Raw genomic sequence first — 20,531 nt, 5'->3', positions numbered from 1 at the left:
CACTTTTTCACACAGGGCCATGTAGCTTTGGATTTTTTTCTTCCTCATTAATAAAACCCTTCATTTAAAAACTGCATTTTGTGTTTACTTGTTATCTTTGACTAATGTTTAAATTTGTTTGATGATCTGAAACATTTAAGTGCGGAAAACATGCAAAAAAGTAAGAAATCAGGAAGGGGGCAAACACTTTTTCACACCACTGTACCTTTGCTTACCTCATATTCCTGCACTTTTGATATACAGTGAAAAATTGCAATAAAAAAGATTTTGAACGAAAAGTTGCCAACATGACACCATTTATCACAACCAGGAACTGTAAAAACAGAAATTAACATTGGATTTTCAAATTTCTGCTGGTCCTTGGACACACCATGTGCGATAAACGTTCATCGCCAAATCTGATAATCGTGATATTTCGTCTCATTTAAAACTAAAGGGTTTGCATGAACTAACCATTCGAATGGAATCGTGAGGTGCCTGGAGATTCCCACCCCTACTCACTAACCAGTATGCAAGACAAAAGTGAAAAACAGACTTTTTTTCTTCTCCAAGATTTCGACTTCACCTTTTTACTTTGAACTTTAAAACATCAAAGGATAACAATAAATAATAAACAAAATTCACACCCCAGCCACCCTCCTCCTTTGATAAAGAATAGTCCCTTAGCAATTATTTTTGTTTGCTGGTTTGATGTTGAATTAATAGTTAATAGTTCTAATAAGGAAGTAGGTATAACGTTTTTTTTTTTTTTAAACGATATAGCAGTAAAGACAGTACTTGATGGTTGTAATTACCATAAGCCCCACGGTTTCAGAATGTTCTGGTCATTTCCAGTCTCAGTAAAATATAGTCAAATCATTATGGCTATTATGTTTTCATGTAAAATAGAACATGATGATGTGTGATAGTAGATAATGCTAACAAGGGGTATAAAACCTGAAAATTACACTCTTCCAGCTATATGACACATTAAACAAGGATAAATTACCCATCTATTAATGTCAGATAAGCTATTTATACATTCTTAATACATCTGTGGCCTAAAATTTGGTATAGACACTTGCTATAGGGGGATTTTTTGGGTACCATACTGTGAAAGTATAGAATATGAACAGTATGTAGGTGTTGAATATAGTTGTGACGTGCCGACACGATATGGAAAAAAAAAAAAAAAAATTTGTTTTGTATCGTCTTATGTTGTTTCAATTCAGTGAATCATCTCAGTACATTCCTGAATAACAGATGTTCAAAATATTTTAATAAATTGAAAAACTAATTCTTAGCACAAGGTAAACTAGTTTTCACAACTCTCACATATTGTGGGCTTCATTATGGGGTTTATTCATTAAGCCTGAAGGATTTCAAGGTTAATTGACAATGTGCTGACAGCGTTTTTGTCAACGAATCAATAATGGTTTTATTTTAATTAAAAACACATTTCATATCAATGTGCCTCATCAATGTCTGATAAATCATCATAGCTGAAGTAGAAAATGTACCCATCAACTCCACAGCAACCTATCATTTATGTTACACAAATCAAACAGCCGTTCAACGTGTTTTTTTTTCTGTTATTTAATTAAGATATACATACAGAACTGCAAAAATCTGGTTTACAAAATTTCCATACTAACAAATTGACTTGAGATGTACAGCGTTCTTGGGATTGAGAAACATCTAATGTGTGTTTTTCACTACAAAATATGATGAAACAAAACAAGGGTGGATGGAAATGGGGTATATTCAAGATGCTCTGATTAACAAAAAAAAATATTCAGTGGTTGCACAGTTACGTTCAGAATAGAAACTTGAGCAGCTGGAACATTTCATCGTTAAAAACCCTGAACTTTCTTGGTCAATTGCCATTATTGAACAAATAATACTTTAAACATTCCTACTCATTTTACTAAGGTTGTAATCCACAGCTCAACTTGAAAATGGGATGAAATTCCCCACATTCTCATTTCAAATAGATACAAAAATGCATTTTGTGTACACCCCACAGTTCACAGATAGTTTGTGATTACCAAAATCGGTGTGGTGGAATGCAGGGAACAGTGGAGACAAGAAGGACATAATGCACCTATAAAAAGCTGCTGAGGAAAGCGCAAAAGGTGAGAGGGTCACAAAAAAAAACGTTGTAAAACAGATGATGAGGATCTTGATGAGGACAGGCTTCTACAGGGAAAGAATGAGGAGTGAAGGGAGCTTTCGAAAAGGTTATGTGCGGGCGCTTCTCTCCGTCTCTGCAAGACACTCCCTGACCAGTGCACGGGCATGGATTATACCTGCACAAGACAGACACAAAGTGCAAGGAGACAGTTTGACATTAATTAGATAAATTGCTCAAATAATTGGCAGCAATTTCTGTCTTCTGGCCGAGTCTACCTCAACTAAAAAATGCTAATGCATCCAAGCCACCACTATTGCTGAGATAACAAAAAGGCTGCTCTTAACCAAGAAAATAGCAGGTCAGGTATAGAGAACATTGGGTTCAGCCTTCTATCTGCCTGTTCAATTAGCACCATAGTGACTGCAGTTACTCCGGTTTTTAATGCATGTGATTCTATTTCAATCACACCCATCCATTAATGCTACATATCTTCATTTCTATTCATCAGAATTGAAAAAACAGAGCAGAAAAGGGAGTAGCAGAATGATCATTTCCTCCTCGGGCCACAAAATTGTAATTAGAATGACAAAATTAAGGGTATTGAAATTAATGGAGTAGAACATAAAATGGTTCGTTATGCAGATGACGTCCTTTTACACTTAAAAAACCCTGAAATATCTCTACCAGAAGTGATGAATTCTCTATAGTCCACTATCAGGTTACAAATTGAACTTAGATAAAACAGAAACTCTGATATACAACATAAGAAAAACTCAAGAATGCATATCCACTGAAGTGGAGGTTCAAGAATTTAAACAATTAAAATCAACGTTCTGCCAAGATTTTTGTATCTTTTTCAAACCCTCCCAATTACAATCACCCCACACCAATTCATAGAGTGGGACACTCTATATGGTAAGGAAGGAGTCCCCGAGTACAGTACAAAACATTACAACTCCCCAAAGAAAAATGAGGCTGGGGCTTACCATCTTTGAAAAATTACTATATCTCAGCACAGATTAGAGCATTGCTGTATTGGCGTGACCCATCTTATAAAGCACAGTGGAAAGACACTGAAGGTAGAATAATATCTGATGTCCATATTCAGGCTGTATTACTGGATAAAAACTGGAAAATCCATGGGTCACATCAACTTTTTATGTACGTTTTATGTATCTTTTTCTGTTTTTCTGATGGCCACAGACACAAGAAAAATTTCTACTTTGAGGGTTTGGAAAGCTGTTATAAAAAAGCATAAACTGGAGAAAGATATTAAAAACCTGAGTTGGTGTGCATATGACTCGGATTTTACTTGCTGGATGATAGATTTAAGTTTTGGATTAAAAAAAGGCATAACACCCCTATCTAGTATTATAAAGAAAGATGAAATTACGTCCTTTCAAACCTTAAGAGAGACATTTTCATTATAAAAGCAGGAATTTTATAGATACCTCCAATTAAGAAATGATTACAATCAAAAAATCCAAAAAGGATATCAGTGAAGCCAGTAAACCCTTCATTCAACTATTTATAAATGCATATAAATGGATACTAAAAGAAAGGGGTCATCTCCCAACTCTATAAATCTCTCCACTGCCTAAAAGTCTATTCAACAAAATATATTATGGTCAGATGAGAAAAGGAAGGAGACCTGTCAATCACAGATGAAATATGGCAAGATAGTCTTTTCCAATGGAAAAGCACTTAATCTCATGCATGGAAAGAATTTTTCTGGAAAAATGTTCAATTGTTTTATCACTCCTCTCTTGACAGCACACTATGACAGTAGTAGTGCTGGAGGAATGACTGGAAAGATATACACAGCAATACAACTAATCTTTAATATGCACATACCATTAGATTTCAGAGTTATATATTTAGGCTATATCCCCCCTGAAGTAAAAAGTATTGGCAAATGCTTCATGTGTATATTGATGGCAGCAGGGAAAAAGGCTCTGACAAGAAAATGAATGATGCACGTTGGTCCGACAATAAATGACTGGATAGATGTGACAATGGAGATATACATGATGGAGAGGGTTACTTTCTCTGTACACCTAAAGATGGACATTTTCATGCAGCACTGGTAGGAACTGGTGCAATATGTCAAGCCACTGAGACCTGGTTTTGTTCAGATAATCACTTGAGGGAACATCCTTAACTGTTTTCTCTACTGTGTTCTCTTATTTGTCCAGATATTGTATAGTAATGTGCAATCTGTAAAACCAAACTGCTGCAAGCATATTTATTCTTTATCTCTACCTCTCTGGTTGTATATAGTTAGTAGTTGTTATAGTTGTTATATCCCCTTTTTATAGCCATCCTTTAGAAATGTACTGAAATAGAATGTTAGTCAATAGAAATAAAGATGAGGGTGAGAAGCATTATTTGTGATACAATCTTATTTTTTACAACCATCCTTTTTTATACATGGGTGTTGGTCTTTTTATTTATTCATTTTTATTATTTTTATTCTTTATTGGTTTCATTTACCATTCTAAGTTTTCCTTCCCTCACTGACTATATATTGATCGGCATTGACAAAGGATGTTAACAATGAATTTTAAATCTGAATCTGAATGAATCTTAAATGTTAAACCAAAACATGGTCTGTTTAACCCCTTGTGTTTTGTGGACAATGGCTTCACTTCTCCATTGGTTGGTGTCCACATATCCCACTGTAGTATGTATAAAAATATTTGTATATTAACAGCAAAATCAACAAGTGTTTTTCCTTTTCTTATTTTCTTTGCTTATGACTTTACTTAAACCCTGGATGTGGAAAGGTACTAAACTGGTAATACTTCTCTTTGCTTTCTCTTTGATGTGAAAATTATGGAAATTACCATTAAAGGGTAACTCTGTTTTCTTTTCAACCTGGAGCCTACTTTCCCATGTGTTTGTGTCCAAGTGGCTGTATGACAATTTTTGCTAGAGCCAGTAGCAGCCAAACAGGCTGCAATGTAATCCTTCGGGGGAACTGAGCACCATCAATGCACGCCCCCAAACAGTGCTTGTTTTTATCACTGACAGGCTCAGACTCATCATTCGAGGTGTCTGACAACATTATGGAAAGGATTCCTAGACCTTTTTGTTAAAAAATAAGATCCTTTCTATCTAACCAGAAACAGCCCCGAAATTGCTATCTTCAAACCCACCAGATTATATTTAAATTAAAAAAGTAATTTTATCATAGTAAAACACACTTCATTTAAAGTTGACAGAAACAAAATAAAACTCACAAAAAAACATTGTGGTTCATGTTTCCACTGTTCCATCAATCACCAACTCTGGTTTGGTTGAAATAAACTATTGATTTGACCAGTTAGATGTGAAAATATACTGGCTCTATACACACTAAAAGTAGTGTTTATTTAAATGGAGTCTGGTGGCTTTGGTGATAATGATTTTAGGGCTGTTTCTGGTTAAGCAAAAAGGATCTTACTCTTTAACAAAAAGAGAGAGAGAAAAGAGTTTCCATAATGTTGTCAGACACTTACAATAAAATTCTGAGCCTGTCAGTTGAAACAGCAAGCGCTTTTCACAGACTTTTAATGAACAGTGCATAACCGCCCGCAGAGATTAAACTGCAGCTTGTTTTATGGCAGCACAGGACACAAGTTGAAAAATACCAAAGTTTCCCTTAAAGCAGGGTTGTCAAACTAATTCTAATTCAGGGGCCACATACAGCCCAGTTTGATCTCCACTGGGCTGGACCACTCAAACCATTACATTAATAACAACCCCTTCAGATTTTTCCCTTTTCAGTGTAAAGAAATTTATTCTGAAAACGTTCATCCATTTACAAAACAGATGATGAACAGCCCGTGATATCCCATGAAAAATATATGCAAATTCAACAGTATATCTCAGTTTTTCCGCATTCAGTCAGTTTACTACTCACTTCCATTATATGTGCTTTTCTTTTTATAATTTTCCACTAAAGTGGAAGCTGTTGAAGCAGCAGGTGATGTCATTACCTGCCATACTGTTTTATCATAGAAGTCTGATACAGATTCTTTTGTACTGAAGCTACTGGTTAAAGAGTACTAAACCCTAAAACCATTTTTTTCAGCTGATAATCATTGTTTCTGGTTGTATAGTAGTGTTATTGACTGAAAACTCAAAATCTTAACAGTTTAGTGCAAACTGTTGAAAATCTACATTTTATTTTAAAAATGTGGTGTGGAGTGGCCTCTACAGCTTGAAACCTGGTTACTACATTTGAATTTACATTACATTACATTGGGGGTGAATGATTCTTTTTCGAGGCGAATGACGTCACTAACCGTCCACGCTAAAGCCTGCCCTCCTCCCTTTACTCCTCCCCTTACTATAAAACCATTCTGTCCGCAGTTATCAAACTGATAGCGAGTAGGTTGGATCAGAGCAGAGAGAGTAGTAGAGCAGAGAGAATAGCTAGTAATTTGTCGAATTGTATTGTTAGCATAGTGTATTTTAGTGTAGGTTTACAGTTAGTAGTGTGTTTATAGTATTTAGGTTAGTTGGTCAAGGAGAGGCGCCGAGGCTCGGGAGTATATGTGCGGGGCGGCGAGGGAGGGATGTGGAGGGCCGCTGCGCGGTGAGAGAGAGCCGAGCCTCGGGGGTATATGTGCGGGGCCGCGAGGGAGGGAGGGGTGGATGGATGGATGGATGGATGCGGTGGGCTGCTGCGCGGTGAGCCCAGGCTCCCAGAGAGGGAGAAATAGAACCAAGTAGGATAAAATAAGTCAAAGTGTGGAGAAGGGGACCGGCTGAGCTCCGGCCACCTTCCCTTCTGCCCGTGTGACACAGTTAGGGGCAGTTTTCCAAGCCACCATCGGCACAATGGATATAAGCTCCACTGTCGGCAGGATGAAAAAAAGTCTAAGTGTGGAGATGGGGAGAAGGGTGAACGGGGGAAAGAGGCCGATCTCTAGCCGCCTTCCCTTCTGCCCGTGTGACACAGTTAGGGGCGGTTTTCCAAGCCACCATCACCACAATGAAAATAAGTCGAAGTGTGGAGGAGAGGGACCGGGTAAAGAGGCCGACCTCCGGGGAAGCCCTCTCCTCTCCCCGCAGCGAGGGACAATCTTCACCCCGCCCCCTTCCTCAGCCGCTCGCCTGTCCCACACGCCAACCCCCCCGCCCCTCAGCTCAGCCTATCTTTTCTGAATTCAAGCTGTGGGCGGAGTAATGCCCAGAGAGGGGGGTTTAGTTCCCCTTTAATAATATTTTGCACAATGTTCGTGTTGTACACAGAACAAAGCCCTGCTCTCACACAAGATCACAAGAGATTTCTTTGATTCTCATTAATCGATGACAAAGGTCATCAACATACCTCTCTTTAGCCTCTCCATAGCGCTCTTGCTCCCAGCATATGTTGGCCTGATCTCACGGCTCATCTCCTCGATGACAGACAGAAGCTCACTGTAGGTGGACCCTTGAGATACTTTGACAGGCTGTTTGTGTTTTTCACAAACATGTCATGTTTGGGGAGAAGAAAAAAAAAAAGATCTGTCAGGACTTGTCACAGCTGGAAACTCCCATCATCCCATTACAAGGAAAGACAAAGAACAATGGAAAATGAAGACTCTTTGCTAATATGACACACAGTTGTGGTCAAAAGTTTACATACACTTGTAAAGAACATGTTTGTCGTGGAAGTCCTGACTTTCCAATAATTACTACACTCTAATTTTTCTGTGATGGAATGACTGAAGTGCATACTACTTTGTTACAAAAAAACATTCAGGAATTTTGGTTCTCTCAAGAATTTATTATGGATCTCCTGAAAATGTGACCAAATCTGTGTGGCCAAAAATATACACACAGCAATACTTATATTTTAGAAGCCCTTCGGCCATTTTCACCTCTATTGGGTGATTCTGGTAGCCATCCACAGGCTCCTGGCAAGCTTCTAGTTATATTTTTGACCACTTCTCTAGATAAAGTCAGCACAGTTTGACTAAATTCGTTGGCTTTCTGGCACAGACTTGTTTCTTCAGCACAGCCCACATGTTCTCAATGGGGTTCAAACCAGAACTTTGGGAAGGCCATTGCAGAACCTTAATTCTAGCCTGAGTTAATAATTCTTTTACCACTGTTGATGTGTTTATGGTCACTGTCCTGTTGGAATACCCAACTGTGTCCAAGACTCAACCTTCTGGCTAATGATTTTAGGTTTTCCTGAAGGGTTTGGAGATAATCCTCCTTCTTCATTATTCCATTCACTTTGTGTAAAGCACCAGTTCCACTGGCAGCAAAACAGACCAAGAGCATTACACTGCCACCACTATGCTTGACTGTAGGTGTGATATGCTTGGGGTAAAAGGCCTCATCTTCTCTATTCCAAATGTATTTCTTGTCATTCTGGCCAAATACCTCAATTTTTATTTCATCTGACAACAGACTTTTCCTCCAAAAAGCCTTTTCTTCCATATGATCTGCAGCACACTTCAAGTCTTGAGATGCCGCTACTGACCAAAGGACTTCATTCTTGCGCGGCAGCCCATGGCGATGTAAAACACGCTTGACTGTGGACACTGACACCTGTGTTCTAGCTGCTTCTGATTCATTGCAGATGGTTGGTTGACCATCCTGACCAGTTCTCTCTTGGCTGCAGGTGATAGCTTATGTTTTCTTCTTAATCATGGCAGTGACATAACTGTGCTATGCACTTTATACTTAGAAACAATTATTTGCACAGTGGATCCTGGGACTTATAGCTGTTTTGAATTGACTCCGAGTGACTTTCCTGACTTCTTCAAGTCAATAATCTGCTTTTTTTAGATCCACGCTGAGCTCCCTAGACTTTCCTATTTTAGTGTTTGTGGCTGAAACGAATGAGTGCACCAAAAATCCCAGTTTTAATGGACTCAGGGAAGTCACCAGCTGGAGAAACAAAGAAATTAAGAGGCCATGTCAACAAGCAAATTTGACTGACACAGCTTTGTACATCACCAAAACTGATAATTCATGTTGCTGTGTGTATATTTTTGACATGGTAGATCTGGTCACATTTTCAGGAGACCATTATAGATTCATAAAACAACCAAAACTCCTGAATGTTTTTTTGTTACAAAATAGAATGTCCTCCAATTACATAAAAATAAGGGTTGTAGAATATATTGGAAGTCATTACAAACAACTTCTTTCCAAGTGTATGTAAAATTTTGAACACAACTGTAGCATGAAGTTATTATACAGGAAGGCATATGGTATCTATATTTTGAAGACAATAATTCAAAATGCTAAGTAGAACTGCAACATGACTGAAATAATTATCAAATTAACATTGATAACATTCATTTGTATGTCTAACAGACTGCTCCCCAACTGCTCCCATCTAAGCATTTCTGCATGCCCCTGCTTTCACAGCTACAATCAGTCCATTCCTCCCTTCCACTTTTCCACTACATATATGTGAAAAAACGTTTTGTTTTGTTTTTCATGCCCTTTGCTATCTCAACACTGCCATGAAGGTCACATGCCTACAGCTGCCTCACAGTAACAGCCTTCCAGAGCTGTCAATATTTACTGTACTCCATGAACACAGAGACATGCACTCAGCAAACTCTCTCCTCCGTCTTGCTGCATATCTGAATGTTGTACCTCAACTCAACTGTTGATTTTTTTTTTCTTTTAATGGTACACGCCAGTAAATCTAAAATTTCACAGGATCTGTGCTGCTGCAAATGAAGGAAGGCTTCCTCATAAAATCAACCTAAGTTTCTAAAAAACAAGCCAGTTTACAATTAATGATCGGCTTTGAAAGAACAGCCGGCGGGTGTGTTCAGCTCACTCTTGTTCTGGAGCGTTTGTTTGAAACAATTTGCGTTCTGTGCCTCTTCAATAAAAAACAGGCAAACAATTTTGTGAGACAATAGTCATTCAGTTTCTTTGCAGGTATCACACTGCTGCAGCCCTAGAGAGGGCTTTTATGATAAGTGGCTGACAAAGCTGTAAAACAAGTTCAAGCTCTACTCTTCAACCTGCACAAGCACACATGAAACAAATCATTAAAACTGGTTGTTGCTTGATTTGGTCTACTTGTATGCATATACAAGCCCAATACAAAAAGCTTGGACACTGCGTTGAACGTGATTAAAAACAGAATGGAATGATTTGCAAATCCCTGCCAACCTATGGACCATTTCATTGCTATTCTGTTGCTAGGGCGACAACTTTGGTCCCTGTTTACTTCCTGTCAGTTTCTGCATTAACATACATCCAAACAGGAAATACAAAGGGACCCATTTAGAATGTTTATGTTGTCCAGTTTGAAAGGGTCTATATTCAACTAAATACGGCACAAGACAAGATATTTAATGTAAATATACACTCATTTTGAATTTGATGCCTGTAACATGTTCCAAAAAATTTGGGACACGAGCATGTTTACCACCCTTTCTTTCAATAGCTCTCAGTAAGCATCTGGGAACCAACGACACTGGTTGTTTAAGAGAGATTAGTTTCTACATCCAGGAAGCATCTTGAAGCTGGCATTGCAAACCAAGGCTTCTCCAAGTATTTAATACATTTCAGTTAGCCTGTCCAATACTTTCTTCCTGTGTCCTTCTGCTTTATTGACTTGTTCATCTATCATTTTTAAGAAAAAAATGTATTCTTAAAACCCACTTAAGGCCAAAGCACACCAAGGCCAAAACACATCAGCACTGAATGCCACTTAAGGAATAATACCCCCCGCTGCTCCTATGACAGCTTGACTCCTCTCCTCACCATGGATGCATAAACAGAATTCTGTTGCAATTGCTGTCTCTCATGTGTATCAAAGAACAGATGAGGAGAGAGTGTTGAGGTTGAAAAATATCCCAAGCTATACAACCAGCAATCCCATCACTATAAAGACAAGGCCAAGAAGATACTGCCTGGTGAGTCAGAGCTCCAGAGATCGGCTCTACAAGTGAGAAATCAAGTTTAATTAATGGGTGTCCACACATAAAATGCACACGATTTTCAGCTAATGCAGAGGTGAAACAAGCACAGATCCTTTGGAAAAAGTAGTAATAACTGTGCTGTCTTCTCTTGCTGCAGTGTGGGGAGTTCTGTGTGTGCTAGGGGAACACTTGACATGCGTCATACAACACGTTACGCTTTGGCAGTGATGGGGTGTTTTCAGCTCTATGTAATTTTCACAACGATAATGACCAATGTTATCCTATTTGGGATTTGTTCTCAGGTAAAACAGAATCTATGCACACTCAAGAACGCTCTTGTGCACATTTTGTGATGATCTGTTTGTGAAGAATAATTGGTTATTGTGTTTTTTCAATTCTATAGTCGTTTATTATTATAGGATTTATATAGCAATAATATTTTATAATTTATTATATATTGAATAACTTCTTTCATTATTTAAATTGAAGCATTATGGTCTTTTAAAATGAAGACTACAGACTTCAGACTACAGCTTTCGTAAGCGTTTTTAAGAAATCTGTCATCAGAAAAAAACTGTTACACTCAGAAACCTTGCACAGTCTGATGCTTTTTATTGTTCTATTTGTTGCAAAAATTCACAATGTCAGACAACATGAAAAGACACACTTGCTCCCTTGCGTCTCTCCTCTGGAGTTCCCTCCCTGTCTGTCACCACTCTCTGCAACCTGTTTCTATCCCTTGTTGGGGTTGTGTCCCTTCCCCACATTTACTTCACTGCTTCTTGGTTGAAAAACTCTTGAAATGCAAAAAAGCGCAGCAAATTGAACCTGTTCCAAAAACTTGTGACGAGTGAAAGTTTTGGAGTCAGTGTGTAAGCGTGATTGACACAATGCAAGGTTGTATTTGTTTTTAGACATGCAACAATTTTGGAGGAAAAACAGTCTCAGTGATGACTCACCTTTACATTTAATTCAAGTAAGTTATATTTATGGGAACTGTGATTGCGCAATTATGTAAGGGGTTGGACAGGTGAGATAAAAAGTGACAAATTATTAATAACTTTAGTTATTAATGACCTCCCTCTCTTGCCCTCTCTTTCTCTCTAAAACACACACTCCCTTGACAGCTCTGTTAAGTTTGTGGTTTGCTGGTCAGGTGGTTGATTAACAAGTATTTCTAGCATCCCATGAATTTTTTTCATTTTATTTTTTTTGTGTGTAGCATTTTATATCCACGCCTGATGCTACTAAATGTGACAGCTCGTTTGGCGTTCACTCTCTGCAGAAGCACCTCCACTTGAAAACAAAAGTTTGTTTTATGTTTGAAGTCCAGTGCTTTACACCAATATAATGGTGCAGAACTCTGCTGCGAGGCTTTTAACCAGAACTAAAAAACACGATCACATCACACCTATTTTAGCATCTCTACATTGGATGCCAATACGTTTTAGAATTGATTTTAGTGATCTCTTTTAAATCTCTTCTAAAAACACATTTTTACCGGAAAGCCTTTTTTGATTTTATCTGTCATTTACTGTTTTCATGCATTGGAATTGTGTACTCTATGTTTTAATTGTTCTGTAAAGCACTTTGTAACATATGTTTTGAAAAGTGCTATATAAATAAAGGTTATTATGATTATTATTATTATTACCCTCTTTGGACATTTGGTAAACATTCTTGACTTTTCTCCTCATTCAGTCTCCCTGTGTGCACACTGCCCTGTGCTCATGCTCTTTTATGGGGACTTGCAGAGTGTTTACCTGTGCTCTTTAGAATTAACTGGCACACGCTTTTAACTTACGAGGGCAATGGGATTCATCATTATAAAAACACAGATGTGAACAATTCTGCTGTTTACGGACATGTCATGGATCTGACATAGACGTTTCCTAGGACCTTTCTTAAAAACAACTTTAAGCCAAGCTGTCATCTCTGAGGACTAATGACTCCCACCCCCTGCAGGAGGAGATAAAAGCTCTGGAGAGCTCCTTCAGCGATAGACTGATTCACCCAAAGTGTGTGAAGGAACGCTATCGCAGGTCCTTCCTGCCTGCTGCCGTCAGGCTACATAACCAGCACTGCTCACAGTAAACTGCACCATGGACACTTTAGGGACATTATGGACTCTTTATAAACACCACTATAAGCATTGCTGTCCCCCATGCTGTCTATTTGCACATACAATATTCACTTTGCATTAAATATGCTCACTTTTTATCCACTGCTCATTATTATTATCATTATTTATTGATGTTTCTTGTATTTTTTGTACTTTTTTTGCATGCCTACTTTTTTAAGTTTTTAAATATTGAAATCTTTAATCGGACTCTTTCCCCTTGACTGCTGTAACACTGGAATTTCTCAATTGTGGGATCAATAAAGGTGTATCTTATCTTATCTTATCTTATCTTATCTTATCTTATCTTATCTTAAGAAAAAACTATATATTGGTAAATGAGACCCAATGCCTGGCAGAATTTTATGTGAATGGCTGCATTGTACTAATGTGAAACAAAACAAATGTTCACATGTTAAATACTTATTTCCTGTATGTCAGAAAGGATTTGCAAATCATTGCATTCTGTTTTTATTTACTTTTTATAGTGTCCCAGCTTTTTGGAATTGGGGTTTATGTATGTGTATGGTATTACTAAGAATTACAAAACACTGCAAACATACCTGAACAAAGCCCATGGAGGGTGGGCCAAAGTCACTAAATGCCGGCCTAAAGTTGGATGACGAGGGCAGGGATGGAGAGGGGACAGAGGAGCCTGGACAGAGGAGGAGGACAGATGTAACACACTGTAGCTGGAATTTGCAACACAAAAACAATTAGAAGAAATTTGCCCTCTGAAACATTTCATTAAGTAATTGTAAGTAATAATAGAGCAAAATTATGTCTCATGGCCATGGTGTAAAATGTTTTATATCCATAACAAAGAAAAATGGCAACTGGCAAATAACTGCATGTCCAACATTATGGCTGCGTGGCTGCTAGGTGTCAGAACCTGGAGGCGTGTGGTTGGAGCCAGACGGCGCAGGAGCAATGGGTTTGTAACTCATGGCGATTTCAGCAGGCAGCTCCCCGTACGACGCGCCACTTCCTTCAGTCCCGTCAACCCGGTGCTTATACAGCTTTACTGGTGGTGATGAGCTCCTGAGAGCTGATGCAAAGAAAACAAGCGCGCACACAGAAACACCAATAAAAGATACTATCAGATGTATTTTCATTCTGGTAAGTAACAAAGGAAGCTAGGGTTTGTAGTTTTCAAAGCAGTGAAATGTTAATTTCAGAAGCGTGTAAACTTCAAGCACATCTGCTCAATTTTTCCTAAGGCATGTTTACCTTTTTGTATGACATAAAGGAATCTAAAAAGGTGGCTCAATAGCAAACAACAATGGCCAATTCTTGATATATTTCTCAGCTTTTGACTTTTTATGGGAAAGCACTCAAACATTTTGCCAACATCACAGCAGAATATGTCAACTTTGCTTTGCTTACAGACTTGCATACATTACAGAACAAGACTTAAGACCTGAAGAAAGTTTCAGCTTTTCATTCAGTTTCATCATTTGTCTCTTTTCCCACCAAAACACATAAGCAGAGATGGCTTTATACAGGTCAATTTTTGCAAGTATTTTGTTGACAATTTTGTGGCTTTATAATGGACAGCAGAGATGACAGAGAACATGGTGAGACAGATGCAGGTCCCTAGCTGCACTCAGACAGGGGATGTTGTAATTCACAGTGCCCGTACAGTTCAACTTTAACATGTTAACTTCAGAGCTTTTAAGCTCTATGTTCACAGTCCTTGTAGCTGCATTTACCATCAGGCCATCAGACTGTCCAAATAATAATGTCATCTTAAATTTAACAAAAACTTGAATTCACTTTAACAGCTAAAATATAGTAGAACATTACAAACTAAATAGTTATCAGAGAGAGTTTAAATAACTGCTGCTTTTCTATAAGTCTCTCTATGACCTGGGACCAAAATACATCTCTGACTGTTTGTTACGATGCGATTCTGTCATCTGGCAGAGGTCCTTTAAACACATCCAGTGTCTTAAATAAAAATCAAAGCATTTAATTACTGAGCACTATAGAGCATCATCATTATATACCTTACACTTAAAGGTCCAGTGTGTAGAATTTAGTGGCATTTAGTGGTAAGGCTGCAAAACTGAAACTTCTCCCATGTGCAAAGCATTTAAGACGGGAGAGCAACCTTTACTGTCAAAAGAGACATTTTTGACAAAAAATTAAAGAAAGAAAAATCTGTCTGGAACCTTATAATGAGGATAACACAGCCTATTAAGTTTACAAAAACCTGTCAACATTACTAATAGGTCTAAATGAGCACACGTTAATGTTTTACCACGAGATGCCTACTCTGCAGTGGCTATTTATAAATATTTGGTACTTAAGTTTAGCAGCATTGGTGGTGAGAACAAATAAATCTGTCTATGCAATGTTAAATTCTCTGTTCTCCACCGAGACTTTTCCAATTATGGATTTGTAATCCATAGCTAGCCAAGCCAAAGCTAGACTCAAGACTAGCGACCACTGCTGATGTTCAGCAAAATCTAGAGGGAAAGGCACCAGGCCATTTACGTATTATGCACTTTTAGTTGACTAAATCTTACAACAGTTTTTCATTTGGTGTTTTGTTGCAATTGGAGAATCTAAGAATTTATTTTGGCCTACAACAGAATAACCTTATCATTATAGAATTTTTCTGTCAAAACCACAGGGAGCCACTGGACACTAGCCAAAGAGCCACATGTGGCTCCAGAGCCACAGGTTAAATATCCCTGGGTTAGGAGAACTACAGTGGCTGACGTATACATGCAAATGACCAGATCTTGAGCCAGTGTTTGTTTTGTCCGTTCTGGGATGCTGTAGAACAACATGGCATACTTCATGAAAGACAACCTGCTCACTTAGTAGACATACACAGCTCATTCTAAGTTAACAAAAATTCAACAATTTTTATTTTCAGGTGATCATAAACTAATCAACGCATAGTTATGAATACAATATTCCATTTCTGCCAATAGACGCTCCTACACACTGGTCCTTTAATGTACAACTCTGGCTATGTTGTCATTATTTCCCTGTTTATATCCCATGATACCATTTAAAATGGTTTCTATCCTTTAAATGTGAGTTTCATGATGGATTTCATACTGTGTTTAATATTGTTTGTTGAATAGAATTAAATTGTGCTATATGAATGACCTTTACACACACACACACACACACACACACACACACACACATACATATATGTATGTATGTACCTATGTGTGTATGTCTAGACGGCACAGAGGTTTACCAATGACAACCACTACAGTTCATTATTCCGACTATCAATGAAAACAGTGCTCACTTCAAACCTGGTCGATATCATATCTAATAACTAGTTGGATATGTTATTTGATCAGTTTCGTGTGTCCGGGTGTACAAAAACCTCGAGGAGCGAGGGTTGTCTGAATGAGATCGGACAGAGGCTCACAGGACAAACCAGAACCAGAGGTGCCGAACGAAACAAAAGCTGACGTTAGCTTTAGAGGAAGGTGCCAAGCTAACTACTACTTGGTGATGTTAGCTAGATTAGCTAGCTATCGCCGGTTAGCATAATAACACAAGTGGGACGCAGGAGAATATTATTGATGGAGCTTTAATATTCTACATGCAGACAGTGAACGAAATAAAGGTTACCTACACTTGTGACCATCGAAAAGACTGCAAACGAGCCAAAGGAGTTGTATTTTATTACCTTTTTAAGAAGACTTAAATTCCTCTGTGGGGAAGCGAGCCCTGTCTCCTCCTCTGTGTGTGAGTCTGCGCAGTAGAGACGCGTAGTGTACTACTGTTTTTTTTACTTTTAGAGCGATGCGATTGGGTGATAACCCATGACGTTTTCTCCACACTTTTTTTTTTCTTCTTAAATTGCGTCATGTACAAAACAGCTTTTTCCACTGCAACAATGTACCATCAGCGTTTTAATACAGGGGAATGTCAAGTTATAAAAGGCAATCATTTCAAAATGAATTAAAGAAGATGAAAAATAATGTATGACCAAATAAATGAGTAAGACAAGAAAAAAACCCAGCAATAAACTTACAAAGTGGATAATCAGATGATCATATGAGCCACTATATGAAGTGTCAGTATTAATTCCTATGTAAAATCAAACAGTTCACTTATCTATTTTTTTCTCAGTCTGAGAAATGTTTTCAAGGCTTTTTTGCAGTGGTGGTGCAGTGAAGTGCCTGAAAGCCATACTTGAGTAGAAGTACAGATATCTTACCAGAATATGACTTTGAGTAAAAGTAATGATGTATCAAAAGTATTTTTATTGTATCCAATTTAATGAAGTATTGAAAGTAAAAGTACAAGTAAATGCTGGTAAAACAGCAAGCGGTAAGAATTCTGAGGATTATCAATTTTATTTCTTCCTAACATTTACACAACCTTAAAAACAGGGCTTTCAATACACTTGAAGAAAAATTCAAAATTCATACATATTCCTATGGTGTAATAATATTATTAATATTAATAATTATATTAGTAAGTATGAACAACTCTCCCAAATCCAAAACCTAGAGTGCCGAAAGTCAAATTTGTGATGTCATAGGGTATAAAGTCTGGAAGTGCTCCAACAATCAATTGGGAAAGATGTTGTAGATGACACAGAGAGCAGCCAAGGGGAATGCTCTGAGTATATGAGTACATGTTCTGTTTCAGAACTGAGAACACTACAATAGAATAAAGCTCATTCGGCTATAAAAATAAACAAACATTTTGTGGGCCCACAAAATCAGGCTCCTACTCATTGTCTGTGGAGCAGCTCAAGCCCAGTCTGACATAACCCTGATGACATCTACAGGGTTAATTTGGTGTCAGACCTGACAAAGCTCCTCCAAAGCCAAAACAGGCAGAGTAGTACTCCCCATGACAAGTAAACTGATTTCAATGTTCATTCATGTTCAGATTGGTAGACTACCCCTTTAAGGCAACTTTGGACAGATAATAATAATAATAATAATAATAATAATCAGAAGAAGAAGAAGAAGAAGAAGAAGAAGAAGGAGAAGAAAAAGAAGAAGAAGAAAATCAACATTAAGTCAAAAGTATACAGAAAATATTTACCCAATACATTTGATCTTCACAACGACCACTCTCTGGGTGGTCCTGGTGACACCAATGCTATGCCACGCCCTTTGTGATGCTCAAGCTGTCAGAGCTAGCACGGAGCCCACACTATAACTAACTGCACTTCCTGATTAAGTATTATCAAATTTTTGGGTAACATGAAAAAGCGATTTCAGAGAGAAGCAGACAGAGAGGTCTATAATATGTGTGTGAAGCATATATTCAGGATGTAAAACTGACTCAGCAGCAAAAACAAATTTTGAAACCATGAGAGACACAGTCACGAGAACTAAGGTTCTAGGAGGTACTGAAGGGGCGATTGGCCCCCCAGTTTCCACCCTTTCTTACATACGCTTCAAGTGATAGATCACTGTATTGCAGCTGAGTGATGCCATCCCAAGATGCTCTCTAGTTTTAATAATATTTTTTTTTAATCTTTCTCTATTTGCGAAATAACTAACCCCAGTTGGGCAGCACTGTGGTGCAGTGGGTTCCTGTTTCAAACCCTGGGTGGGAGGTTGGACCCCCGGGGTGGGGGAACCCTTCTGTGTGGAGCCTGCATGTTCTCCCCCTGTTGGTGTGGGTTTTCTCTGGGTTCTCCTGCTTCCTCCCACAATCCAAAGACATACAGGCTAGGATAACTGGCGACTCTGAATTGGCCATAGATGTGAATGTGAGTGTGAATGGTTGTCTGTGTCTTTAAGTTAAACCATAATGCCTTCCGGTGGTTGTTTTTACACACCTTTGCTTGGGCTCCACAGGGTGTGAAGACAAGCCTCCTATTTGTTAATTTCCCACCAGATTCTTAATGTTCATTTGTGGCCAAAAGAGGTGATTTCACCCGTTTTTTGTTGCATCACTTTCAGAATTAATTGAGGACTAAAAACCTTGAGCTAGATAGATAGATTTCCATTTACACGAAAAAAACCCTTTTTCTTTCAGTATTTTTTCTTTCAGTCCCAAGATTGCTCTTCCTGTGAATAATATTTTATCATTGTTATGTTTGCAACTAACCTTGGCATTTAGTAGCTTAATGGTGCTAGGTTTTCTTTCGTCCACCAGAGATTGTTAGCTCCTTCCCTTCATCTTCCCTTTATGCTGAAGGTAGTGCTTTATAACTGTAGGAGATTGACAGGTGTGTGATTAAACAGACTACCAGTGCTTTTGACTGCTGCCACCAAATGCAGGTGATTCATAATGAGTTTCTTTAATTAGTTTTTCTAACTGAAAGAACATGAAAGTAACAAGAAAACTTGTGAGAGTCAAATGTTCCTTTTGATCCCAAAGGGTAACATGGTCTGAATTGAGGTACTGTTGCTTTGTCACAAAAATGCATCAAATTGGAGACAGTGTATCATCCAGTCCCTTGGCCTTTAACCTGACAGAGATTTCTTTCATATTCGCCTCTGAAAGGGTTCTATCTGCAGGCAACACTTCATATTTTTAGATGTGATGGGATTCATCCTTTCACGCCTGGTGCTCAAATGTTGGATAACTTCTTTTTGTTATTTTATTCACCAATACTTAAATGTGATTTTGTCAAAAGAAGAAGAAGATGATTTAAGATGAGACAAAAACTGATTAGTTTTCACCATTTTCTGCATTACCTTGCAAGTCTATTTGACATATCCAGTACCTAATTTTAGATCTGATGCCACTTGTCTGTTTCTCAGCTACGGTCCTAAACTGTGTTTTAAGCTGCGAGACACAGTATTTAGGATTTTGTTCAGATATACTTGAGCAGACATTTGCCTCAATTCCCATGCATTACAGACAGGTATTTGGCTTGAATCATAGGCTGAAGCAGTTAGTCATATTGGTAGTCATAATAAAACTCTTTATCACTGCAAAAAAAACACATCTTGATACCTCCAGTCTGAAATACCGACTACAGCCGACAGCAGAACAAAGCAAAGCTCCAGGAAATACACCCCACTTAAGGTGAGCCCTCCTCGGCCATGGAGGTTGGCTGTAGTGCCACACTGGCTAAACAACCAAAACTGGATTTTAATCGTGGACAGCTGCAGGCTACAAAGAAGTGATGAAGCTTGTGGCTGAGTGTTTATTTAAGCTGCAGCCAGTCAGAAACCCTTTTTGCCCTCCTCACACACCCCTGTGCTGCAGAGGGGAAGTGCTACACTCCAGGAGGCATGAATGATAGTTTTCTGCTAACAGCAGATTATATCATAGCTCATAAATCTGTTTACCCTTGATTTCTTGGATAAACTGTTTGGTTTAGACTGTTTTTTTTTTTAATTATGTTTTTTAGCTCAAAACAAGGTGTCCAAACTGACCCTGCACTGTCCTAATCGTCTGGGGCAGGTTGACTTATGGGGGAAATGCACTCCTTATACATTTAACAAAATTGTGCCTT

General features: G+C 38.3%; 1 protein-coding gene across 1 annotated transcript; it reads right to left on the bottom strand.

Moving 5' to 3' along the window:
• Positions 1-1,557: 1,557 nt before the first annotated feature.
• Positions 1,558-16,870, bottom strand: cdk2ap2 (cyclin-dependent kinase 2 associated protein 2). The gene is made up of 5 exons (XM_050045028.1): positions 16,779-16,870; positions 14,004-14,159; positions 13,675-13,766; positions 7,434-7,554; positions 1,558-2,288 (listed from the first exon to the last, which is right to left on the bottom strand). Exons 2-5 carry the CDS (start codon positions 14,056-14,058, stop codon positions 2,221-2,223), a joined length of 336 nt encoding a protein of 111 aa, XP_049900985.1. The 5' UTR covers positions 14,059-14,159; positions 16,779-16,870; the 3' UTR covers positions 1,558-2,220.
• Between the last annotated feature and the right edge of the window lie 3,661 nt (positions 16,871-20,531).

The sequence above is a fragment of the Epinephelus moara genome, chromosome 5 (assembly GCF_006386435.1).
Source record: "Epinephelus moara isolate mb chromosome 5, YSFRI_EMoa_1.0, whole genome shotgun sequence".
Lineage (NCBI taxonomy): Eukaryota > Metazoa > Chordata > Actinopteri > Perciformes > Serranidae > Epinephelus > Epinephelus moara.
This window is presented reverse-complemented; position numbering and strand designations above follow the sequence as displayed.